Source organism: Gopherus evgoodei, chromosome 1, assembly GCF_007399415.2.
Source record: "Gopherus evgoodei ecotype Sinaloan lineage chromosome 1, rGopEvg1_v1.p, whole genome shotgun sequence".
Taxonomy (NCBI): Eukaryota; Metazoa; Chordata; order Testudines; family Testudinidae; genus Gopherus; species Gopherus evgoodei.
The window spans coordinates 4,779,389-4,806,968 of NC_044322.1; the positions used below are offsets into that span (position 1 = coordinate 4,779,389).

Sequence of the window (27,580 nt, forward strand, 5' to 3'; positions counted from 1 at the left end):
AGTCCCAGTTTTATTAATCTCTCCTCATAACTAAGATGGTGTGATATTATAAACTATTGCAGTTGTCTTTTCCAGATTAGGAACCTTCTAAGAGCCTTTGGGAAGCAAGAATGTCTCATTAGCAATTTGCTTATGTATAGTTAATATCAAAGTCTCTTCAAGCCAGTTGTAACCCTTCTGCCAGGTGGAGCTGGCAGCTACCAGGGCCAGGTTCAGTATCTAGGGGTTCCTTTTCAACAATACAGCACAGAGCCAGTTTGAGACCCTACCCAGTAACCTAGGAAACTTACACACTATCCCTGGGCACCTCTGAGAGGCAAAACATCTCTACTTGCAAGCACAGAGTCTGAGTGTAGAAAAGAAACGTTTAAAGAAAGGAGGGAAGTCACCTGACATTAATTAGGGAAAATGCCGCAAGTAGGATTCATAAACAAAACTATGAGCAGGACACCCACCCCAGAGTGTGTGGGGCAGTGCATACTGCCTCATGTTCTTGAGTTCTACAACCAAAAGTTCCTTTACTGTGCACCTCTCTGCTCCCTCACCATACCCCACTCACAGTGGTTGTTGGTCATTGAGGACCCAGGGGTCAGAGGTGCATCTGTGTGAGTTCACCTTGCACTTGTGGAAGAAGGTGCCTTGCTTACTCTGCCATCTGAACACTTGTTCTGGCTGCCCCACCAGCCGCCATTCTGTTCTGCTGGTCATGCCGCCAGCTGCCTCTCTGCTGTGAATCTGCAGGTCAGCCTCTTGAGGTTCCACACAAGTCTTAGTGATTGTCAGCTCTTAGTGGTAGAACCTGAAGTAGGTTAGGAGGAAATACTGTCCCACCACAAGTGATTTCAGCTCTATTGAGCACTTAAAATAACAAAAAATTCCTAATAGAGCCTGTTTAACTCTATCTCTGAACAGTGGGGAGGAACAGGTTAAACCAGATAAGGGACCCTTAGGGAGAACCAACACCTCCTAGCTGGGACACTTGTCTCTACCCCCCTCTTTTTTCATAGGGATCTGGCATTTGAGCCCCTGCCTTAGCAAGTTCCCTTCAGAGGGATAAATTTAGAGTTTATCTAAATTATTACTTTCACACAGTTCACTGTACAGTATTAAAAACTAGGGTAGGGATTATTTCTTTCCTAAACATTCCCTTTGTTGCTAAGACCACGGTGAGTATATTTACATAGCCCTTGGAATTGAGCCTCTCAGCCTGGCTCAAAAGGGTTGGGGTAGCTGGGCTCCCACTAGTGCTTTAAAAATAGCTCCGTAGACAGCGCTTTGAAGTTGCGGCTTGGGATTTGAAGCCTAGAGAGAGAGGTGGACACTAAATTTGTCAACCTGGACTGGGAGGTTCGCTTCAACAGGCTGTGTAGACATGCCCTGTGACTTTCCAAACATGGCCGTTATCTGCTCGCTCACTTGGCTTATTGGGAGTTTAGTCTTCTCTGTGCACTTCATTTGTGGAATTCAGGTCCCAGGTCCTGCAGGATAGCTCGATTGGGAGGGGACTTGCATAAGGGAGGAGTAGAGCTCCATATGAAAACACAAGTGACACAAGCAAGTCTGAACGGACCGGGTCAATCAGCACTTTCAAGCTGACCCCTTATATGTCCCTGCACTCAATGGGCTGGATGAAGCAGCACTTTCAAGCTGCCCCCCCTTATGTGCCTCTGGGCTCAATGGACTGTGTCAAGCAGCATTTTCAAGCTGCCACCCTTATCTGTCCCAGATTCAGCATGTCCCTATCCTCACTCTCACATCACAATTGTACTGGCAATAACCTACTTGATGAGCAAACCTCACAGTACATTGGGCGCTGCAGGGATCTTTAGCTTAGGCAAAAGAAGTGTTGCTGTAGAATAAATGGGGGAAGCTAAAAACACAGAAGAGTAAAGTTCAGCAAGAGAGAGAGAAGCAACCAGCTTAACTATAAAAGTTATTTATTGAATAATAGTGATAACTACACAAGGAGCCTAAACCAACCTAACATACATTATTACAGGTTAATACCGAAGGTAGAAAGGAAAACAGAGAGAGAGAAAGATGGGGATCTCACCCAATCCATGAGGCTTGAACTGGTTAGGGTTCCCTGGTAATGGTGGTAGCTCAGGGTCCTGAGGGCAAGAGACAGGCAGAGTCCCCAGCACAATTAGTCAGGAGAATATGGAATCCCAGTGGAACTGATGCATAGTTTGGATCTAAGCATCAGAACACTTACTTGAACACAGGCAGGGAGTTTTTGTAGAGAAACAACAATGGTTCAAGGAAGAACACTAGATTTGTTTATGGTTAAACTGATTACTCAAGGGTTTTCTTTAGGCTAGACAATAGGAGCTGGTCACTCTTGGCTATGGGTTGTGTCTTCTTCCAGGGAGCTCACAATGCAACTAGGCTGCTTCAGTATTTTGGATATCAGTCAAGGATTCATTACTAGAATTGGTCTGATAACTGCTGAGCTGGGTGTGGGCAGACGTTTGCTCATTAACATCTGGAGCAGAGATTCCCATGATGCAGTGCTTCCCTGCTTTTTCTGATCCCAGAGTTCAGTGTGGTTCTCTGTTCTTCATTCTGTATGCTAATCCCTGTCCCATCTTTCATGCAGATAAGGCTAGGGGAGTTGTCTCTGATCTCCATTCTGTATGCAGATGGAGATGCCTTAATCTTGGCACCCTTGTTGGGAAGGGTTTAGGTGTGTCTCCCAATGCCCTTCACAGTTTTTTGCAAGCCTTTTCTCTGATCGATTTTGGTTCAAGCAGAGTCTGGTGTGTGTGTGTGGGTGCCTTTCATGAGTCAAACAGGCTAGATACTGCGCCTTGGTTCCCCAAGAACACTGAGCTGACTGGTATCAACTGGACTCGGTACCGGAGTCTGGGTCAGGTGCCATATGATGCAGTAGAGGAGCCCTTCTCTCGGACACCACCAAGTATGAATGGCTGGAAGGTGGTCCCGGTACTGAGGAAAAAACCCACAGATTCCAAAACGGTGACTGAGCCTGCGTCAGCGACTTTCCTCCGGGCCAGGTGCCGGGGGGGGGCAGGGGAGCATACGCACCAAGATCTGGTGAAATGTAAGTCACGTACTGGTGATGACTTCTTGATTGGATGCAGGTCTTCACCTCCAACTCTGAGGACAAGTCCGTTTGAGGAGGCCATGGGAAGGCGATACCCCTCACTTCCACCACCCAGTGCTGAGGGTCTGCGGAATGGTGCCAGTGAAGTCTTCACTGATGTCAGCAGGGCTGGTTTCCCTCTAGTCCGTGCTGGAAAACATGGTGCTGGATAGGAGCTTGGGGGTAAACGGAGAACCAGCAGGTCCCTGGCTGCTGCAAAGTCCTCTGGGGTGGAAGTCCCCCTGGTGTCAGTGGATAGTCCGGCACCGGGACTCAACAGCACCTGTAAGCAGGGCAGAGTTGATTGTGCCACTTGTGAAGTGGAGCTAAAGAAGTGGCCCAGCGAAGGTTATACTCTACTACACTCGCCTTGCTTGTCCTTTCTTGATTCCAGGGAGTGTCCCCTCTCAGATAGCTGTTGCTTGTGCTTCTTTCAAAGCTGAGGTGCTTGGTGATGAGTCTGACCGGCTTAGCTCTGACACTGGTCTAAGTGTGGTTTCCATCAGGACAGCCCTTAGTGTAGACTCCCTATCCTTTTTTGTACAAGGCTAAAATTCACGGCAGATTTGGCAACACTTTTGTATGTGAGCTTCCCCTAGACACTTCAGACATTTGGAATGTGGGTTGCTCACTGGCATGGTTTTGCCACAGGAGGCACAGAATTTGAAGACCAGAGATTGGGCCACGCCCAGCCCCAGGGGTAGAGGAAGCCCCTCTAAGCTACAAGAGGGGTCTAACTATGTACACTATTACTATATACACTATGTACACTCCTACTAGGAAATCAAAACTGAAGGTAACTAAATTTGAGAATAACGGAACCACTGATGAATGCCTTTTGGAAACAAGAGAAGTTGTTCCAGCGACCGTTACTGGTGGTAAGAAGAAATTGAGAGGGTGTGGGGATGGCCAGGCCCCTTATACTGGTGCATGAGCGTGCAGCACAAGAGGGTGCTAGAGCTGGCCCAATAGATACCACTAAGGGAAAAATTTCCAGCTACGGTGTATGCAGCACACGCATCTGTAACGTGGAATGGACATAAGCGAGCACTCGAAGAAGATATAGCTGATGCCATGTTCAAGCAGCCAAGTTTTTCGCCTTCCTTTGCAGCATGGGGCACAGGTCTCTTGCTGGAGGATCCTCTGCACCTTGAAATCTTTAAACCATAAGTTGAGGACTTCAGTAGCTCAGACATAGGTCAGGAGTTTGTTACAGGAGTGGGTGGCTGAGATTCTGTGGCCTGCGTTGTGCAGGAGTTTTCTGTGAAGTTCTGAGGAGACACTTATGTGAATACAAAAAGAGAAGCATAAATAAGAACAAAACCTGTTTATTCAAATTAAAAAGTAGAATAGAAGAACAAAATAAATTGACAGTTTAAAAAAAAAAGAAAGAAATTCTTTATGAATCCCACGTAATTGGGAGTTTTGACACACCACTATCTCAGCAGGGTTTCACATGCTCTTTCAGTGGCTGAACTGATAAGAAAACAATTGCTTTTTCAAATGTCCAATATCCTTTGTTTTGTTAAACAAATAACTTCCCTTCTAATTTTTAGACTGAATACTGCTTTCTTTTCTTCTGGCTCTTCTAAAAAAACAAAACAGTAAAATGATTAAAGCATAGTCTATCTAACTGGCAAACTTTATGTTACCACGTTTATCCTGCCTACAGTTATACAGCATCTGGCTTCAGAGTTCTACGCAATCATAGTTCCTTCTGAAGAAGCAAAAGTTAGTACAACGAAGTCACATTTCCAGTTTTACTTTCACAAAGACCCTCTCTCAGACACTATGATTTTATGTGCTACTGACTGATATGGAAATATTATTTGCTAAACCTACCAGTTTCCATGTGATATGAATTACTATGCAAAAACATTTTTAAAAAGCGCTTAAGGGACTTTAATGTTGTATAGCTAAGCACTCAAGTACGGACATTTTCTTTCTTTCATTAGATTTATAATAGAAGTCTCACTATTCATCAATCTTATCCCTTAGAAAATATTACAAAATTAAAATATAAATAACCACACAGTCCAGGATTACTTGAGAGATAAATAAATAAATACATAAAATGACAATAAAAAATACAGATGCCTCCAGACCTCACCCGGTTGCGTACACAACCTTAACTCTTCCCTTTGTGTGAGTGCCTTAGGATATTGCATTGGATATTCACATACTGGTTTTCAAATTTCATAGATCACTACACAATTTTTCTACATATGTGTGTGTAGCATCTTGCAATGCATTTTTCACTCTTGAGTAGTTAAACTGATGTAAAATTTCCACTATAACTTTATGCACTTATGCCCCAGGCCAGCAAATAGCTCCATTAGGGAGAATGCCATGCCCATTCAAGCAGGAACACAAGACTGGGTCCTTAGACTTTTTACATTACCTTTTACTCTTATGTTTTTACTTTTGCTGTATTGCAATACCTTTGACAATATCCACATACACTGCTTTTTTATCCAACTAGCAGCACAGCCTTTCCTCTGTTTAGTTCAGGTAATGAAAGAGTTAAATAAGAAGGAGAGCTGTCAATTAATCACAGTTAACTCAAGCGATTAATGCAAAGCAAATTACCTGGATTAAAAATAGTTGTGATTAATTGCAGTTTTAAAACACACTTTTAAACAACAATAAGTTTTATTATAAACATTTATGGATATTTTTCTACATTTTCAAATACATTGATTTCAATTACAACACAGAATACAAAGTGTACAGTGCTCACTTTATATCATTATTTTTAATTACAAATATTGGAATTGTAAAAAAGGTAAAAGAAACAGTATTTTTCAATTCACATCAAACAAGTACTGTCGTGCAATCTTTTTATCGTGAAAGTGCAACTTACAAATATAGAATTTTTTTCACGTAACTGTACTCAAAAAAAACCAATGTGAAACTTTAGAGCCTACAAATCCACTCAGTCCTACTTCTTGTTCAGCCAATCGCTAAAACAAACAAGTTTGTTTACATTTACGGGAGGTAACGCTGTCCTTCTTATTTGCAATGTCACCTGAAAATGAAAACGGGTTCATTCACGTGGCACTGTTGTAGAACAATGTTGCCAGGTATTTATGTGCCAGATGGTCTAAATATTTGTACGCCCCTTCATGCTTTGACTTGTAGATTGCACTTTTTTTTACAGTGCAAATATTGTAATAAAAATAATAATACAAAGTGAGCACTGTACATTTTGTACTTTGTATTGTAATTGAAATCAATATATTTGAAAATACAGAAAAACACCCAAAATATTTATAATAAATTTAAATTGGTATTCTATTATTGTTTAACAGTGTGATTAAAACTACCATGACTATTTTAATCTTGTGATTATGATATTTTTTATAATGGTTTGATCACCCTAGTAGGAAGCTGAATTGCCTATAAATGTAGGTGGCCTTGTAACCTCTTTTAACATGGTTTTCATTCTTGAATACTTACGCTAATTTTGCTTACTTAAGTGTACTGTTAACAGCACCATATACAGTGCTAAGTATTTTCTTTTCAATCTGTAGAAAAGTTCCCCTATGTTCACTTCAAGGGATGAGGCAGTTATCTACACAACTAAATTACCTGTAGACTTTATGCCTATCTACATCACCAAACTTTCACTGGTTCTTTAGGTTGTTACGCATAATCTGTAATATGTGGTGTGCATATTTTACTTTGTCTTTTTTATCTAAATGACTCTCCTCTCTCCTGGCCCATGATTAACTGGCATATACAGTACTGCAAGCAGGGCCCTGTGTACTGTGCTGCAAGCTGTATCTCATTTCTAATGGCACCCCAGTTCAGCAGTCTAGAAATTCTGAGACAGCTTCAAGGAAATGAGGGAAATGACTGTTTCAAGTCCTTTGAAGATATGGTGGGAAATTCTGGGTGACACTACTGTTTCAGACTGTTTGCAGATTCAGGCATTAGCTGCACCACCTGAACCCTGTGCCCCAGTTCTGTTTCTGGATTGCTTCTAAGAATGGAAGAAAGGGAAGAGGAGAAGAGAGGGTTACTCATCATGTGCAGTAACTGAGTTTCTTTGAGATGGGTGTCTCTGTGAGTGCTCCACTTCAGATGAATGTGCATCCCTGCACTTGCAATCGGAGAATTTCAGCAGCAGTGCTCGTTTGGATTGCACATGCGCTCTCCCCATCTCACACCACCTCCTGGCAGCTACATAACACTGCGCGATCAAACTGTCCTCAGTTCCTTCTCCATCACTTCTGAATTCCAAAGTAGAAGGGAGGATGGTGGGTAGTGGAGCCCTCACAGGGACACCTATCTGCACAAAGTGAGTAACCGTCTCTTCTTCAAGGAGTATCCCTGTGGGTGCTCCACTTTAGGTGACTGTAGAGAAATGCCACTCACTGGAAGGATGGGGCTCCACAGTTGGAACTGCAAGTGGTGATAAGAGAGTCTTAGCAGAGTATCTGAGACTGAGTCTTGCTCAATTGTGTAATGCCCTGTGAACTTTTGGTTTGAGGCCCAGGTGCTGCTTTACAGATGTCTGTGATGGGTACACTGTTTAGGAAGGCTACTGAAATGGAGAGCGATCAGATAGAGTGTGTTCAAGCCCCGGTCAGGGTTGCAGATCATCGTGGTGGTAACAAAGATGAATGCACCTGGAAACCCATTTAGAGAGTCTCTGCTTGGATATGGCAGAGCCATGGCTGCACCTCTTTGCTTGCTTCACATTTACCTCTTGGAGTTACTGTTTGTCAAGGTATTCCCCCTCTACTCTGAACTTTAGGGTACAGATGTGGGGACCTGCATGAATAACCCCTAAGCTTATTTTTACCAGCTTAGGCAAAACAATCGCTGCCACCACCAAATGTTTTAAAAAACCGTTTGAAGGAGAGCCATTTGGGAACTCTGCCTTCTCCCAAATATTTCCCCAGTCCTTATCCCCCTTTGACTGGCAGGATTTGACTAATTTCCCTCCCCAAGTCTCTATACCCTTTTTACCGGGTAGACTCAAAAAAATTCCCCCCACCAATTTCTGGTGAGCCCAGATCCACAATCCTTGGATCTTAACATAAGGAAAAATCAATCTGGTTCTTAAAAGAAGACTTAATTAAAGAAAAAAAAAGAGTGAAAGGAATACCTCTGTGAGATAAGAAAGCAAGATAATCTCACAGACAACCGATTCAAAACACAGAGGATTTCCCTCTGGGCAAAACTTTAAAGTTACACAGAAACCCAATTTGATTCTCCCCCTATTTCGCAAAAGAAATTACAAATAGAAATAAAAGTAATTTAATACAGTCCTTCTCTAATTACTCATTACCCTGTTAGGAGTGGGATGGTTCCTTCTGTCTGTCCAGCAAAAGCTCACACAGCACAGACACAGGACGGTTTTTCCCCTTCCCCGATTTGAAAGTATCTTGTTCCCTTATTGGTCCTTCTGGTCAGGTGTCAGCTAAGTATTGTGAACTTCTTAGCCCTTTACAGGTAAAAGAGGAATTAACCCTTAACTGTCTATTTATGACAGTGTTAGTATAGTTTAATACTCTCTCCCCATTTATTTTCTTTCAATTTTTAAAAAAAATATTATTGGTTAAGATTCCGTTCACGCTTTTAGTGTAGTGTAGCTTTAACCTCCTTCACCTGGAGGAACGCTACTGATGGGGCATGCCTGGATCCCCAGGGTTTAAATCACTTTCTTGCCAGAAGTTACAGGAACTCTCAATATATCTGTTGTCTGTGTGAGACACACGTACCTCAGAAGTGCTCTCATTGCCACTATCTCAAGTCTCATGCCAGAAAAGCAAGGGAGCTCAAGTTGAAACTTATCCTTATGAAAAAGTCACTGCACTTGGCTTCCAACCCTAGACCAGAGACCCTCTCCCTCCCGCAGACACTGGTCTTTGCCAACCGCAGTGACGGCTTCCAACAGACATTGCCTGTCATCCTCACAGAGGAAATCACTGTCCTCAAAAAGGGCTGCTTGCTTTTTAACCACAACCTCCCCTTCCATGGAATCAGCTAAAAAGAAACAATCCCTAGCTCATTTGACACTCTCAGTACCAACAATGGCACTGTTGAGCACCTACGAGTCAGCAGGATCCTCTGGTATTGCTGATACTGCAAAACCCAAAGACCCTAAGTGGATGGGCTCTGAGAGGAATGGCAAAGAGAAGCTTACTTGCTCCTCCATGGTAGGCACAGAGCCGCTTAAACATGCAGCACCAGGCAGTTTAGTATCACTGCATTCTATCCCTGCATAGCACAGCCACATTTGTACCAACAACCTCTACAACTTCAGTGGCACCACCACCAACACCTTCTGTGGTACCGATGCTCAAAGTTCTTGTGATGGGGTGCCTGCCCCACACTGGCCCATAAGGGGTTAATAGAGCCCCAAGGAGGCTGCGCAGGAAGCAGCCAATCACAGAAGGGCTTATAGGAGCTGCCAATCAGGGCTGGGCTTGCCCATATAAGAAATGCTGGGGAGTAGAGCACATTCAGTCCCTCCTGGAGCTTGAGGAGAGAGGTAAACTGGCTGCCTTGGACAGAGCAGTGCTGTGGGCAGAGACCTGGGGAGCTAAAGACGGCTCCTGGCAGGTTGCAGGGATTTGCAGGCTGAGGCCCTCAGGCAAGGGCAAAGAGGGTGCTGGGGCAGCAGGGAAGTGGCCCAGGAAAATCTACTGAGGAGTCGGAGGGGATGCCGCAAGCAGTGGCCATCTATAGGGTCCCTGGGTCAGGACCCAGCATTGTGGCAGGCCTGGGTCTCCCCCTCCCCCAAACTTGCCACTGAGGAAGTGGCTGGACTAAGGGACTGCAACATTCCCCTGTAAAGGGGAAGCACAGAGTGTGGCACAGCCAGAGGGCTGTGTCCTGAAGAGGATGCCATGGTCCTTGGTGCAACACAGGTCCAGGAGCACAAGTGACAGTAACGAGACACGACCAGAAGAGGGCACACAGGTGAACAGAGCTAATCCCCAGGACAGCCAGCAGGATGCGTTGCAGTGGTGAGTCGCACCCCGCCACGGTTTTACAATTCATTTACCACAAAGTCCTGATAGTCTCCGCAACCCCCGAATCTCCCCTTCTTGGTACAGATGTTACTCTGGCACACTCGGTACTGTTCCAATCTACACCACCATCCAAATCGATCCCTCCTTTTTCCAGTTAGGAGGAGAAAGGGGACATTTACTCCTCATGCCACCCCTCACCCATTCAGACAACCAGCAGATGAGGTCCAATTCAGCAAAAACTTGATTTCAGATGCTCTGTTAGGGCTAGCTGTCTTATCACTTGCAGATCCAACTCTGAAGCCTCATCCTTCCAATGCGTGGCACTGCTCTACAGTCACCTAAAATGGAGCACCCACAGGGACATTCCTCAAAGAAGAAGAGGTTACTCACTTTGTGCAGTAACTGAGTTTCTGCAAGATGGGTGTCTCTCCCTCCTCCCCTCTACTTTGGAGTTCAGAAATTCACTCTGTGGTGGAGAAGGAACTGAGGGTGGTTTGGTCGCACAGCGCTATGTAGCCACCATGAGTGGTGCGAGATGGGGAGAGTGCATTTGTAACCCAAGTGGGCACTGCTACTGAAATTCTCCAACCCAGGTTCAGGGAAGCACATTCACTTAAAGTAGAGCACCCACAGAGATACTCCTTGAAGATGAAGGAAAGGTTAAAGAGGAGGTGAAGGTGTAGAAAGACTGCTGTGGGTGCAGAGTGGGTGGCCTATAATTCTCCCCTACCCCTTGAAGAACAGATTGCTGAGAGGCTGTGTGTTCTGTCATAGAAGCAGCAAACCAAGCTGTGGGGCAGTTCCAAATCAATATAGAGAGTGTAATTTGGACAAAACAACAGAGTTTCAGATATTTTGGTGGGTATGGTTAAATCAGAAGTCAGACCCCTGACCGATGGATTTCTTTTTATGTGTGAGAACAGAATTTTAGAAACTAATGTTAGCACCCGGAGCAGGACCTCCTTGCCAAATTCCACACCTACAGAATTATGGATTACATTGGACTCTGACTAAAATATGCTACATGCATATCTAAAGTTGCAACTGTGTGATTAATATATGAGATTATTAGAAAAATAATATAAAACCATGTAATTAAGGAATGTATAATAAAAGTGTACTCACAACTGGTCAAAGATAATTTTGTGGTTGCAATTTTAACGTTGGCATCATCTGACTTTTGAGTATGTAGTCATGCAACCCTAACACTTCAATTTGAGTGACAAATGCTAGAATTATCATGCTTCCACTACTAAAACATCCTTGGAATATCTAAATATTATAGATGACCATTTTTCTAACTCAGAGTGTTGCACTCAGCATGGAGGAGGTTTTTTTATTAGATCTCATCTTGACCAATAAAAAGGAACTGATCACAGAACTTAAAATTAATGCAAAATTAAGCACAAGAGATCATGACCTTTATAATGTACAAACAGAATAAAGTCCAGACCAGTGATACATATATTTGATGCTTTAAAAGGTCTAGTTTCACACAGCTGAAAACAATTATAAGCCAAAGCAGTTGGGAGGAAGAATATAATCAGAAAAATATGAATGAAAATTGAGAACTGTTTAAAAATACTTTACTAAATGTCCCAAAGGCCCATAAATGACGAAGATGACTATGAGATCCTTGGATGCATAAACAGGGGAATCTTGATTAAGAGTAGAGAGATTATTTTGCTTCTATATCTGGCACTGGTTCAACTGCTGCTGGAATACTATGGCCAGTTCTGGTACCCACAATTTAAGAAGGCTATTGATAAATTGGAGAGGGTTCAGAGAAGAACCAAGAGAATGATTAAAGGATTAGAAAAATATGTCTCATAGTGATAGACTCAAAGCTCAAACTATTTAGTTTAACAAAGAGAAAGTAACATGGTGAGTTGATTTCAATGTATAAGTACCTACATGGGGAACAAATATTTAATAATGAGCTCTTCAATCTAGCAGAAAAAGGTATAATGGGATCCAATGGCTGGAAGTTAGAGCTAGACAAATTCAGACTGGAAATAAGGTGTACATTTTTAACTGTGAGGATAATTAAGCATTGGGACCATTTACCAAGGATCATGATGAATTCTCCATCACTGGCAATTTTAAAATCAAGATTGGATGTTTTTCTAAAAGATCTGCTTTAGGAATTATTTTGGGGGAAGTTCTATGGCCTGTATTATACAGGTGTACCCTTGCCCTCACACTGCCCACTGACATTCTGATAATTTATCTGCATGCTGCAGGTGGACTTTCCTGGGTTTACCTTGAGACTGAGCCTTCTGACCAGGTCTAGAAGCATGGTGGTGGCTTCCTGTGTTTCCTGGTAAGATTGTCTCTTTAAAAGCCAATTGTCCAAGTAAAGGTACCTCACCACCGGTGTTGGTTAAAGTAAACTTCCACACCTACAGTACCTCAGTGAAAACTCTCAGTACTGCCAAGAGTCCAAGGGGAAGGACCTGATACTGGTAGTGTTGCTGGCTGGCCATGAGCCTTAGGAATCTCCTATGTGCTGGTTGAGTATTCACATGGAAGTAGACCTCTCTTAGATCAAGGACTGTGAACCAATTTCCTGGATTTATAGAAGGCATAATATACAAGAAGGTCACCATTCAAAACTTCAGGTTGCAGATAAATTTGTTCAGTTCCCTGCAGTCCAAGATGGGTCCTGTCTTTTTAGGACAAGGAAGTACCTTGAATAAACCCCTTTCCTTTTCTCGCTGAAGGTGCTAGTACTTCTGCTTTTGTTTTGAGGAGTGTCTACCTCCTGCAGAAGAATAAATTAGTCCACTTCAGGTGTGCATATGCCTCTTGAGCCCTTGATTGGAGATTTCCCTTAGCAGTGTCCATTCAGCCTGCATGTGCATATTATGCGCTCTTGTTCTGCACACTGAGGATATAGAGAGAGCTGTATGGGAGAACCACACTCAGTTCCTTCTCCATCCAAACATCCTACTGAGAACAGTCTGAAGTAGAGGAGAAGGGAATATAGTGGAGCACCCATAGGGACACACATCTTGAAGAACTGCAGTTACTGCATAAGTTGAGAAACCTCTTCTTCAAGTAGTGTCTCTATAGGTACTCCACTTCAGGTGGATCCTGATCTGTATCTCTAGAAGGAGGAGGGAGCTTCGGAACTAAGTCCAGAACTAACAATAGTACCTCACTACTAAGTGCCACCTTGAATCTGGTGGCATGGATCAAGGCATAGTGCTTAGAAAATGTATGTAATGGAGCCCATGTAGCAGCCCTACAATTTCTCAGATACTGGAACATTTTTGAGTAATTATTTCTTCCTGTATCAGAGGGGTAGCCGTGTTAGTCTGGATCTGTAAAAGCAGCAAAGATTCCTGTGGCACCTTATAGACTAACAGACGTTTTGGAGTGACGAAGTGGGTATTCACCCACGAAAGCTCATGCTCCAAAACGTCTGTTAGTCTATAAGGTGCCACAGGATTCTTTGCTGCTTATTCCTTCCTATTTGTTGATGTAGAATATGTAGGCCATATTGTCCATCATGATCTAATTGATTTGCCCCATTGAGAGGTGAGAAATGAAAGCAAGCATTCCTGACTGCCCTAAGTTCCAAAAGGTAGATGTGGAGATTGGTTTCCTGAGGTGACCATCTACCCTGAGTTGTGAGAGTACTGAGGTGAGCTCCCTATCTCAAGAGAGATGTATCCATTGTGAAGATTGTTGTTGGAGGTAGGTGAATGAAAGGAATGCCAGCACAGACTTTGAATTGATTTTTCTACCAGCCTAGGGAGTTCTTCATGGGGAGGGAAAACATGATTTTCCTGCTCAGGAAATAGGTCATTCTGAGCCAGCTCTGGAAGCAGTGGACGCATAGTCTTGCATGATCAGTCACAAAGGTGCAGGCTGCCATATGACCCAGGACCTGTACACAGTTCCTTACTGAGGTTCATGGACTCCCCTGAATGGTCCTGACTAGATATGCTAACATTATGAATCTGTCAGTGGGGAGGTAGACCTTGGCTGTCAATGAATCTAAGTATGCCCCTATGAATTATATTTTCAGTATGGGGTGGTATGTTGGTAGCAGGGAAGAAGACAGTATAGAGGACAACTGGGATACCAAAAGACCCTGCGTACCTATGAGCAGTGGAGAGTCGGGTTCATCTGAGACAAAGAGGTCTTTAGGAAAGTTAAACTTCTCCAGGACTAGAAGTCAACTGAATAGAGGGGGACTAGTTAGAGTCTTAGCCAAGAGGTGTCAGTAGCAGTGCTACTCTGGTCTTTGTGGATGTCTGATGATCTGACTGCACAGTAGTTTTCTGTGATGCAGAAGCCATGGATGGTGTGGAGGGTGCAGAGGTCAGTACTGAGACTTTTGAAATATCAGTGTCTCTTGTATGCTTTCTTTGGTACTGGACACCCGGCATGGGTCAGTCGTGGCTCCCATCAGTAGTGGGTACCAGGAGACTTAGAGCTACTGGAAGTCTTTTTTTAGATGGTACTGGGCACTCAATACTAAAGGAGCTTGGAGTCTCAACAATGCTTCTTTTTTGGGCATCAATTCTCTGAAGTGATCTAGGTCTCTTGAAGCTGACAACTCTCAGAGGATAATTGGAGAACTTCTTCTCTGAAGCCTTAGAAGAGTCTCCTATTGTCTCTTCCCAAGAAGGCCTATCAGGAGAATAGGCTGTAATGGAAATCAACAGGGCACTTCAGTTATTGAAGACTGTTATATGTGGGGATGGTGCAGGCCTGGGTCCGATGAGGGTCAAAGGGAGTACCCACTCATAAGGAGTCTAAGTTTCATCTACCTGTTCTTCCTAGACTTGCTCCCAAAACCAATACAGATTTGGCACCTTGAAAGGCAGTGGAGACAGCTAGCATGCCCATCACTAATGGGAAGTCTGTGTATGTCTTTTGGCTTTCACTAGAGGTACCCCTGAAAAGGTAAACTGTAAACCAGGAGGCTTCAGTGGGATTCTGGTGAATGTGCTAAAGCTGTTGGGGAGACCGCACTAGTTTCATGACCTAGGCATTTTGACTGCAGAGGTCACCATTGCCAAGAGGGGTCTCCTACTTGAGATCTGCTCCAGGAGTGTGGCCAGAGGCACAAAGCCAGCAACAGTGCCTAAGCTCAAACCTGGCCCAGCAAGCAAAGGGCATCTGGGATTCAATGTGTGGATTAGAAGTGGGGAAAAAGAGGAAGTGTGTGAGGGTGTCTCTTTCTGTTAAAACTTTAAAGGTTTTGAGAATATTTATTCCCAAAACTGGACAAAATACCAAAACCACAAAAAAAAAAAAAAAAAAAAAAAAAAAAAAAAGAAGAAAGGACTTTGAAGAAAATATCCACTTTGAGACAACCAAAACATAACTTTTTAGCTTCCCAGCTACCCTCAAGGAAGGTTCACATCAATTTCACAATAAATTGAGAAGAGGCCTCCAGCCCTGCTGCTGGAGAGGCAGAGAGCCCCTTCACTCTGTTTCCCAGCCAATCCCCTCAAGTTTCCAGAGCAAGTAAGGTGCTGTCATGGTGCTCTGCCTGTCTGTCCCCCAGAGGCAGCTGGGAAAGTGGGCAGGCAGAACTTCCGATTCAGAGCCTGTCTGTCCTCCTGGAGCTAAGGGAAAGGTGGGAAGGTAAAGCACAGCAGTGCTGTCCTTCCCCATCCCCTGGCACTGCGGGGAGATGGTGATTGATGAAGATTTAGTAGAATCTGTACTAGATTTGATGAAACATTTTATTCTGCCTAATTGGCATTTTCTGACTAAACTAAGTTTTGGAAGAAAATTTCCAACTGGCCCTAAGTTAGATTTCCTCACAGCAGTCTGGTGAGTGTCCAGCAGGAGGAAGCCCAACCAGATCTGTGACAGCACCCTAGGCTAATAATGGACCAGTTAAGAAGTGTAATAGAGGTGCTTTTGCAGGTGACCAGCCAAGTGTAACACTGGGGGAGCTGGGATAAGAAATAAGTAGAAGTGTCATAATCTTATATAGTGTAAATATGAATGGAATTTTACTTACCTGCTAAAGACCTGAGCAATTTGAGTTCTCTTATGCACAGCAAAGCTAAGAACCACAAGAAGAAGTATGCTTCCAATTGCTATTCCCATAATGATGACAATGTCACTATTTGAAACTTGGAAAGAAACAGACACGGAACATTACACTTTGTTTTACTTAGGACTTACTCGTACAACTGTAACAAACATTTCCGTATAAACAGAGGCTTGTCCCTGTATGAAGTGTGCATGCATCACACACACATACAGTTATCTCATATGTACATTAACAATAGTAGCAAAGAGGGCCTCCAAATTTGTTTTGTCTGCACAAAAAATGCCAGCATTGCTGTTTGTTTCTGCTGTGCATTCCCCCTAATCATGGATGCCGTGTGCTGGCAGCACGTGGGCAGGCTGTGTGATTGGCATATTGCACGTGAATTATGATGCAATATATCTGACCAAAAAAAAGCTAATGCAGTTTCAGATTGTGTATGCACAAGCAACAGATCACGGAGTAAAGAAAGAATACTTCTTTTCTATATGGGCCTAGAGTGACCACACCTAGAATTGAGTTCATTTCTCAGCACTACAGTAACAGAAAGATATTTACAAACCAGAGGGAGTGAAAAAAAATAACGAAACTATTAGAGATCTTGAGGGTTTGATTCACAAGGAAAAAGTAACAGAGACACAGGCTTGGTTGAGCAATGACAAAGGAGGAACATGGCAACAGTCTACAAATATGTAAGTGGTCTCAAATGAGAATGCTCTGCTTCTGCCGACCCTAGTAATTCAACCAGAGCACCCCAGCAAATGTTAGTTGCCGCTGTAAGAGAGGCAGTCTCTCAAAACTTGGATCTCAGGCTAGACAGAGCTTTAAATTTCATACCCAACATCCAGAACTGCAGCCACAAATGAACAGGTACCCAGTACAGATCATACAACATTACTGTTATATGCCAATAGCTAACTCACTCAGTTCAAGAGAAGAGCCACTGCCTTCTGCACCAACTACCTTCTGGGGGCAGATTTGGACCCACAGGAAGCATGGAAGGAGTATATAGAACAGACAGGGTCCTTCCCCGTGACCATCCCATGAACAGAAAAACACTTCTCTAAGGCAATGGCACTAACACACAAAGCATCACATGGACAAAGAATTCTGGGTGATACATACACTACAGAGCAACAGCCTGAACTCATGTCTCTGGGTGCCTCCAGCTATCTCCATGATGTCAGCAGCACCAGTGTGTGTGTGTAACTGCATATTTATGCAGGAGAGAGGGATTAAATGAAAGTGTGTTGAAGTTGCTGGAGGAGAGGCTAGGAACTGCTGTGTGGAGGGAGGAAGAACATTTATTCACCTTAAAGTAACTTTGTTAAAACAAGCGTAGTAATATACTGTCCCTCTCCCAGGTGGTCAAGGAGCTTGTCTACCTGCGGAATTGGGTACACGTCAAATTGGGAAATTACATTGACAGTCCGGAAGTCGATACAGAACTGCCAGGTCCTGTCTGGCTTGGGGACAAGCACAATAGGGCTCTGCCAGTTCTGGAGGATCGCTTAATGACCCCAAGTTCCAACAAAGCTTGGACCTCCTGTTCCTCCGCTTCCTACTTATTGCAGCTGGGTTGTTCCATGGATGACCTCTCCGGGATTGATGCATGGCTATGAAAGTCCTAGGCAAAGCCTCAATGAGACACCAGGCTTGCTTCAACTGGCCCTCTGAAAGTGTATCCCTGAGCAGGGGTGTCTCCATTTCTGTTTCCATGATGGCCTGCATCCCCAGTTTGGGTTTCAGGGGGTACAGGATGATCAATAGCCCTTCCCTTTTGCACCAGGGTTTCAGAAGATGAATGTAGTAAATCTGGTGCTTCTTTTTCTAATTGGGCTATTGGATCTCACAGTTGACAGGACCTGTCTGGCAGATCACCTCATACGGATCCTGCCAGCGAGCTAGCAATTTTGACTCCTTGGAGGGGAGCTGTATGAGGACCTGATCTCCTGGTTTGAAGGTTTGCACCTGTATGCCCCAGTTATATCCTCTCACCTGGGCTCCTTGGATGGCTCTGAGGTTCTCTTTTATGAGTTCTTGGGGCTGTATGACATATTGGAGTAAACCCTTGGTCTGGGACAGGGTCTACTTCCTTGTTTCCCTCATGAGATCCAGCAATCCCCATGGCTGGTGGCTACATAGCAGCTCAAATGGAGAAAATTTAGTGGAGGCCTGCAACACCTCCCAAACGGCGAGTAACAGGGAGGAAGAAGCTCCTCTTCTTCTTCGAGATGTCCCTGTGGGTGCTCCACTCTAGGTGACTTCAAAGCAGTGTATCTCAAGGAGATAGGGACTTCAGATCTGGCAGGAATCTAGTAGATAACACTGCCCTGCCTAATCGAGTGTCAGAGAGAGGGCCCTGAGTAAGGGCATAGTGTTTGACAAATGTGTGCTCGGAGGACCAAGTGGCTGCTCTACAAATGTCAGTCAATGATACTTTACGTAAGAAGGCTACAGAGGTAGATACAGATCTAGTGGAATGTGTTCTGATCAATGCTGGAGGTATAACGTTTTTTATCTGATAGCAGAGTCGTATGCAATTGGAGATCCATTTCGAAAGTCTCTGGGTAGAGATAGGCATGCCTTTGGAGTGCTCCGCGATGGAGACAAAGAGTCTAGGAGAGTTTCTGAAGGGTTTGGTTCTGTCCAAATAGAAGGATAAGGCCCTGCGCACTTCAAGTGTGTGCACTGTGGCTTCGAAGGAGTTTGCATGTGGTTTCGGAAAGAAAATTGGTAGATGTATTGGTTCATTGATGTGAAAAGAAGCGTGAACTTTTGGAAGGAAGGCGTAGAGTAACTTTGTCCTTGAAGAAGAGCGTATATGGTGGATTTGCCATAAGGGCTGCTATCTCGCCTACCCGTCTGGTGGAGGTAATCGCCACCAAAAAGGCTGTTTTCATTGAGAGGTGCAAGAGGGAGCAGGTGGCTAAGGGCTAAACGGGTTGATGAGTTAAACAGGACAATACTAGGTGAAGATCTCATGGAGGGGTAGGTGGCTTAATGTCTGGATATAAGGTTTGGAGTCCCTTCAGGAAATGCTTGGTGATGGGATGAGCGAAGACCGAGGTATTGTCAACTGTGCCATGAAAGGTCGTGATGGCAGCTAAGTGGACTCTGACGGAGCTGAAGGAAAGGTCGGATTGCCTAATGTCCAATAGATAGTCGAGTATGCAGGGAAGAGGTGCCAAGGTAGGAGACAGTTGTTTAGTTGAACACCATTTTGTGAATCGTTTCCACTTTCGGAGATAGGTGGTATGGGTGGCTTGTGTTCTGCTGTGTAGAAGTACCCTCTGAACTTGGTTGGAATAGTCTAGTTTTCGTTGGGAGAACCATGCAGGTACCAGGCTTTGAGATGAAGCATGGAGAGATTGGGGTGAAGGTGCTGGCCGTGTTGCTGTGATAAAAGGTTCAGGATGAGAGGCAGGGAGATCGGTGGTACAATTGACATTCTGGTGAGGAAAGGGAACCACGGTTGTCTCAGCCATGAAGGTGCAATCAAGATCACCCTGGCAAGATCCGTTCGTATCTTTATGAGGACCCTGTTGAGCAATGGTATTGGAGGAAATGCATAAGCTAATTCCCGGTGCCATGGGATCATGAATGTGTCTCCAAGGGAGTGTTTGCCCAGTCCCACCCTGGAGCAAAAATTGAAGCATTTCGTGTTTTTTTGCAGTTGCAAAGAGATCTATGGTTGGGTGACCCCAAGTGCGAAATATGTTGTAGATGATTCCCTTGTCTATCTCCCATTCATGCTTCAAAGGGAAACGTCTGCTTAACTTGTTGGCAGTGGTGTTCATCACCCCTGGGAGATAAGCAGCTGATATGCAGATGTGGTTCGCAAGGCACCAATTCCAGAGTTTTATGGCCTCTGAGCAAAGAGACTGAGAACGAGCCCCTCCTTGTCTGTTTACGTAGAACATGCAGGCAATGCTGTCTGTCATTATGCGTACATGCTGATTCTTGATTAGTGGAAGGAAGCAGCGGCAGGCATTCCATATAGCTCAGAGTTCTAGAACATTTATGTGCAGGGAGGTCTCGGAATGAGACCATAGCCCGTGGACTGTTTGGTGAGAGATGTGTGCCCCCCAGCACATGAGGGATGCATCGGTTGCCATTATCAAAGCTGGGGAGGTCTGGAGGAAGGAGACTCCAGAGCAGAGGTTGTAGGGGACTGTCCACCACACGAGAGAGTTTTTGACTCAGTAGGGTATGGCCAGGTATTTGTTTAGTGAGTGCATGTTTGGTTTGTAAACCGTGGCCAGCCAAGCTTGGAAGCACCTCATGTAGACACGTGCGTTCTGGACCACGAAGGTGCATGAGGCCATGTGCCCTAGTAGTTAGGGCAGTCTCAGGCAGTGACCCGGGAGCTGTTGCAAAGGTTCATAGCCAGCAGTTTTATGGTATTGAATCGGTCGGGTGGGAGAGATGCCAGTTTGGTTGTGGAGTCGAGGCTTGCTCCTATAAACTCCAGGTGCTGGGTAGGACTTAATGTGGATTTGCTTTTGTTTATTTGCAGGCCCAGGGATTGGAAGCAATCGATGGTGAGTTGTGTGAAGCGGAGGGCCTTGTCGAACGTGGAGGCCTTCAGGAGGCAATCGTCGAGGTAAGGGAATATTATGACTCCTTTTTTCCTGAGGTAGGCAGTGACTACCGCTAGGAGCTTGGAGAAAACTCGAGGGGCAGTGGAAAGGCCGAATGGTAGAACTCTGTATTGGAAATGCGTTGAGCCGAGGGTAAAACGAAGAAAACATCTGTGGGCCGGGTGGATAGTGACGTGAAAGTAGGCGTCTTGTAGGTCGAGGGCTGAAAACCAATCGCCCTGTTCCAGGGCTGGAATTATGGTGATGAGAGTAACCATCTTGAACTTTTGCTTTTTGACAAATTTGTTGAGCCTCCTGAGGTCGAGGATCGGTCGCCATCCTCCAGTTCTCTTTTCTGTTAAGAAATAATGGGAGTAGAACCCTTTCCCCTTGTGGCATTCGGGCACAAGTTCGATAGCCCCCATGTGAAGGAGATGTTGTACTTCTTGCTGGAGGTGTAGCTCGTGAGAGGTGTCCCTGCAGAGGGACGGGGAGGGTGGGTGGGCGGGAGGTGAGGAAAGGGATAGAATACCCAGTTGTGATGACCTCTAGAACCCACTTGTTGGTGGTAATATTCTGCCACTGGTGCAAAAATGGCTGTAGGCGGTGTCCAAAGATAGTTGTAGGCAGTGCATACGCTGAAGTTGGGATGATGTTTACGAGACCCTTGACCAAAGGTTCAAATCTGCTTATTAGTTGGAGGAAGTTGGGGCATGCCGGAAGAATTGGGGCGATGCCACTGGTATCTGGATCTCTGGCGTTGGTGTTGCTGTTGTTGATCCTGAGATCTTGTGAAATGCTGAGTATATGGGGGGTAGCGTGGACAGTGATAAGGTTGATATCTGTACTGTCGCCTTCTGGTTGTAGGGGTTTGGATGCCTAAGGATCGAAGAGTTGCCCTTGAGTCCTTCATTGAGTGGAGCACCTCATTCGTGGTGGAAGCAAAGAGTTTATCACCATCAAAAGAGAGGTCCTCTATGGTGCTCTGAACCTTGCGAGGAAAGAGGGAAGAGGAGAGCCATGAACCTCGGCGCATGACCATCGCCTTAGCGGTGGATCTTGCTGCGGTATTGGCTGCATCCAGAGCTGCTTGAAGAGCCATGAGTGATATGACTTGGCCCTCGGAAACTAAAGCTGTAAACTGTTGTTTCTTCTGGTCTGGAATGTGTTCAATAAAGTCCATGAACTTGTTATAGTTTCTATGGTCGTACTTTGCCAGAATTGCAGTATAATTGGCAATTCAAAATTGTAAGGTTGAAGAGGCATACACTTTGCGAACCAGCAGGTCTAAGTGTTTGCCTTCCTTGTTGGCTGGGGTATGCGGAAATACTGTTGTTTGTTCCTTTGACTGGCTGCATCCACTACCAGTGAGTTTGGCGCAGGATGTGAGAAAAGGAATTCAGAGCCCTTAGAGGGAATGAAGTATTTATGGTCCACTTGTTTGCAGGTAGGCTGGCTTGGGGCTGGAGCCTGCCAGATGGACTTAGCAGGTTCCAGAAGGGCTGCATTGATTGGTAATGCCAGTCTGGATGAAGAAGAGGGTTGCAGGATGTCCATTAACTCATGTTGTTGGTCCAGTACGTCCTCTAGATTGATTCTAAGCTCGATGGCAGCCCTTTTAAAGAGATCCTGGAATTCTGAAAAATCGTCTGAGGATGGTAGAGGGGAGGGAAGTAAAGCTTCTTCAGGCATTGCTTCAGTTGGTACTTCAGTTAGTACTGGGTCAGAAGCAGGAGTTAATTGATCCTGAGAATGGGAGGGTGCCGCCAAGTGAGTCATATCATTTGGACGTTCGTGTCTTGTCGGATTGGAATAGCGGGTGTGCTGCCAAGGGAAAGGTGCCCATGGGGCCCAATACTGCCATGGTGGTGGAAAAGGCATAGGTGGGGCCATCCAGGGGTTAACGCACCAGGAGCAGGGTCTCGAGGATAGTCTGAGACAATATTCCTGTGCCCGTGGGTGAGAGGACTCCGAGGATGGAATTCTGATTGCATTGAAACATCACCCTGTAGTTCAGACTCCTCCTCACTGGAGAAAGGCTGTTCGGACCCTGAATCATTCGTAAGGGAGAAGCAGTCTTTAAGGAAGGGCAATTGCAGCGTAGGTGACACTAAGAGGTCACTTGACTGGGTAAACGGCAGCACTGAGGCAGCTGAAGGTGAAGGCTGATAGAATTGCTGTGAGGGAACCCAGGCTTGCACCGGAGTTCTTAGTGTTGGCTCCGTGCCAAGTAGGGCTGTTAATGCCAGTGTCGGAGTCGGTGCCGTGCTATTAATAGCAGGCTGCGGTGCCTCAGGGGGGTTCTGAAATGTCAGCACCGGGTTTATCGTGGTGCTGATCGGTGCCATAATCGAGGCAGGTAACTGAAAGCCTGTCGCCTCGGCACCGGAGCTTTGCGCTGCTGCTAAAAGCACAGGCGGGTTTAACGTGGAGCCGGAGGAGCCCGGCTCGTCGAAAGTGCTCAGGTGGGGGAGCACCGGTAAGGAGACAGTGGATCTAACCGGAGAAGGTTTGTGTCTAAGGGCTTCTTTTGAATTTGACAGAAGGTGCCCTCGTTTTGCTGCTTTCTTCTGCTTTTTAGAAGTGGGAGAGCTGTGTCGGTGAGCGGAGGCAGAGTCCGCGCCAGGGCCTGAGGCGGACCCTAGGGATTTTTGAAGTAGAATAAGTTTAAGTTTTAGCTCCCTGTCCTTTCTCACTCTAGAGCTTAGTTTAGTGCAGTGAGCACATTTTGGGGGAACATAGGTCTCCCCCAAACATTTTATGCACTGTGAATGTCCATCGGAGAGAGGGACAGCGTCCTTACAGGAGGAGCAGCGCTTAAAGCCTGTGGAGCCAGGCATATCTGAAGCAGCTGAGAGAACAATTTTTTTTTAACAGTAGAAAAAGGGTAAGTAACACTAACTAACAACTAACTAACAAGAAACTGCCTAACTACAAGTTATTTTAAGATGAGGAAAGAAATTCTTTAAGGAGTCTGCTGAGCTCCGTCTCAAGCCGGGGACGGTAGAGAAGGAATTGAGGCCTGGTCCACACTACAGCATTAAATCGATTTAAACAGCGTTAAATCGATTTAACGCTGTACCCGTCCACACTACAAGGTACTTTAAATCGATTTTAAGGGCTCTTAAAATCGATTTCTGTACTCCTCCCCAACGAGAGGAGTAACCCTAAAATCGATATTACTATATCGATTTAGGGTTAGTGTGGATGGAAATCGAAGTTATTGCTCTCATTCTTTTAATGAGCTACCCAGAGTGCGCCGCTCTGGAAATCGATGGTAACCTAGGACCATGGACGCACACCACCGAATTAATGTGCCCTAGTGTGGACGCGTAAAATCGATTTTATAAAACCAGTTTTATAAAACCGGTTTTAATAATTTCGATTTTATGCTGTAGTGTAGACGTGGCCTGAGGGAACCTGCCGCGCATGCTCACTGGAGGTATACTCAGAGCGGGGGCCAGGCTCTGAGCATGCGTGGCCGATACGAGTACTGCTGCAGAAATCTCTGATCAAAGGTGCAGGGGCGCACCGACACCTAGAGTGGAGCACCCACAGGGACATCTCTCAAAGAAGAACTGGGGAGATATGGGAATTCAGTGAGTTTATAAAAATTGGAAAGTAATAACCAGTTAAAAGGAATGGGTGACTACTAGGACTGGGGGATTTAGGGTTATGGTAAAATAGAGAAATTCTACATAAGGAAGAAGAAAAATTCAAGAGGTTGGGTGGGAACCCCCTGGAAGTTAGGTAGGGAAAAAGTGCATCACCTTCTTTACACTACTCTTTTGCCTTTGGTGTCTATTTAGGGTCAGATTCGGATTCACTCATTCATGATGAATAGTACCTTAACTCCACAAGATCCCACTGATCCATTAGTGAAATAAGGTGCTACTTGTGTAGCCCAAGGGGCTAGCTTTAGCATTTATTTTATTTGGCAGTAATGCAAGGAACCTACAGGCCTGTAACCTGTAAGACATTTGCTTGAGCAGTTAACATAAGGCTTGCGACCTATGAACTGTGGCACAGATAAATGGCCTAAACTTCATCCCTAAGTTTTGGGGAACTGGAAATAGAGTGTGTAAGAGGGAATTTTGTCCATAATGACATCAACCAACCACAGGAACATGAGCTAACACTGGCTTTTGGACAGAACATCTGCAGATATCTGAGCACAAGACTGCCATAGCAACGAACTGATGTATATGATAATAAGTTGAGATCATTAGAATACTAACTAATAGGAGAAGGGCATTTTAACATTAGTAGGGTGAAGAAATACAGATAAGGAAGAGGGGATAAACCCCTACTGAATATGGATTAGACATAGTGGCATCAGTATAACATATTATAAAAGTTGCATCCAAGCCTGTGTGTGGGAGGAGAGAGAGGTGTAGCCCTTGGGAGGTGCCAGGATGATGACCATTGGAAGTGATGAGGAAGATAATGGTTAACATTTCAGGCAGTTCTTCAAGGGACGGTGTGAGTATATGGATGTTCACATGTACATGCTGCATTATCTCTATTCACTTTACTGGGTTCAAGTGTTTGTGACTTTGCTAAATGTATTAATAAATTATTGTAGAATAGTGACAGTGTTGAAACTGTGCACATCAGGGCTCCCAACTATACAGTAATTTTAATAATACTGGCCCTGATCTTGGGACAAGAACCTGTCAAATCTCAGAGTGATAACTGGGAATTCTTAAGTAATCAATATAATTAATACATAATCAATGGATTGGGCTACACTTGGTATGAGTAAGGATATCAGAATCAGGCCTTTTGAGTGTTATATAAGTAATGACTTCCAGCTCCTTCCAAGGACTGCTCCAAGCTGACCACATTGCTGTAGCATAGCCTGGATGTGACAAAGGCGTGGGTGACCACATTAGAATACAGGTCACAAGTTCCTGGTTTTAGACTAAAAAACAGGATAAAATATAGAGTGCTTATTTTTTCACAGCACTTACTACTGGTAGTCGGAGGGGGTCCACTGTCAACACTTCCTCCAAAGCCTTTTAATGTACAGTCTGGAGGGGCCCAACCAAAATTACAGTGGCAGTTTTTCTTACTGTTGCATATCTGAAATAGAATAAGGGTATAAATAACATGAACCAAATAAGCAATTTGATGAAAATACTGCTTTCCTGAGCTCTAGGTGCAATCTTACTGCCCTGTACTGTATGGCATCACATACTAAACAAAAGACAGAATGGTAGTTTCTTAGATGCTGTTTTATGTTTCTCCAAGTCTCTTGACAGGAGCACCAAGATAACTAGTTATCCAGAGTCTCCATCTTTGGCAAGAGCAGTTAATGTATTGACTGATTTATTAGCGTGCAATCTTTATCATCCAGTGGCTGACCAAAAGATCTAAAAATTGAACCAACTTCTCAAACCACTTAAATCAGTTCTTTTAGTTTAACTTCATTAGGGCTGTATGTTGCAGTTGAAAGACAAAGTTTAAGGGAATCCCTGCATACCCAATCTGACAGGGACCTCAAAGCCTTTGAAAACAGAGCAAACTTCCCCTCAGATGAGAAAATCCAATGTGTAGTTATTAATTTCTTATAAAAGACATTTTAATATTATTGAGACCCCAGTGAAATCATTTGGAAAGCCCAAAGAGGAAAGATAGGAAGCGAGAAAGCAACAGCAGATTGCATATGGCAGAGTTGGTTTCTTCCTTCTCTCTGGCTTGTAATATAAAAAGTAGAGATCTGGCCATTTTTATCTTGGAGGAGTATGTTTACCTTCAGAGCCAGGGGAAGCTGGCTTTATTAACCTGTAGGTCTTGAACTCCATTTTCAGTCAAGCAAGGTCTACTGTTTCTATTTTTGCACTGCTCCATCTAGTGCTAGAAGTGCAACTTGGAAAGCAGGAGTTGGTTCATTGGCTGATGTAAGGTAAAGAAGGAGCCATGGGATTATAAAACAGGTTTTCTACTTCTGGGTGTAAATCAAGGACAGGACACAAAGCTGGTTGTTATAATTTAACATTTACATTGCAGTGGTGCCTAAAGGACATAAGAAGGGCGGGCTCCCCTTGTGTTAGTTGGTGCACAAATGTGAGATAAATGACAGTTCCTGCCCCAGACAGCTTGATTAGAACTTGGTTGAACTTGAGTTAATGCTCAGTAGCCCAGTGACGTCGGGTCAGACCAAAAATCAGCCAGATAGTTTTTATACTGTAGAACTAGGTTTGAAGAAAAATTCTTAGTAAAGACATTACTTGAATTTTTGCTACTAGAATTTCATAAATCACATTTATTTTTCTCAGGGTTATCAGTTAAAACCTCTCCATTTCCTTTAACCAGGACAGGCAAATAGTCCAGGGCCCCCTTTCTTGAAGGGATTAAATAAGAGAGTGGTTGTCCCACTTCCAGGCTCCAATCCACACACAAAATCCTCTCCCCTCCATTTAGACAGTAGCCTTGCTTCTTCTTCCCACGAGCACCTGCTTCCTACTGAAACCTTTAATCTCTTATGACTTCCTCTGTCAGTACCATTCAGCTAGCTAATGTGCTACAACCCTCAAGTCTTCTCCACAAGCTTGGCACTTAAGGTGATCTTTATAGGCTGGGCTCTTAAACTCTTCAGTGGGCTGAGTATAACTCCCTCACAGTCCAGCTGAGACTAGGGCATGTACATCCTGGGCTTCTTGTCCCAGCTTCCTAATGGTGTGTGTTTGATTTAAATAGTAAATGTGTCAGTGGTCTGCACAGATCACCTTACAGACAGGCATCTGACTGCTAGACACTAACTCCTGAGCATGTCAGTTGCTCAGGCTGAACATTGTCTAACTGGTAGGAGAGTAAGTTTATGGACTGACTGTCATGTTTTTTTAATAAGATTCACAGTTTTGTTAGTAGCTAC

At 44.5% G+C, this 27,580-nt stretch overlaps 1 protein-coding gene across 1 annotated transcript in view; it reads right to left on the reverse strand.

Moving 5' to 3' along the window:
- Positions 1 to 4,596: 4,596 nt before the first annotated feature.
- The window catches only part of LOC115648684 (disintegrin and metalloproteinase domain-containing protein 20-like), a 153,517-nt gene continuing 130,533 nt past the window's right edge, over positions 4,597 to 27,580 (reverse strand). Inside the window, exons 18-20 of the mRNA XM_030556663.1 lie at positions 25,677 to 25,788; positions 16,088 to 16,202; positions 4,597 to 4,694 (exon numbers count right to left, since the gene is read on the reverse strand). Of these exons, the coding sequence (XP_030412523.1) occupies positions 4,652 to 4,694; positions 16,088 to 16,202; positions 25,677 to 25,788 (270 nt within the window). The 3' untranslated portion in view covers positions 4,597 to 4,651. The remainder of the gene's footprint in view (positions 4,695 to 16,087; positions 16,203 to 25,676; positions 25,789 to 27,580) is intronic.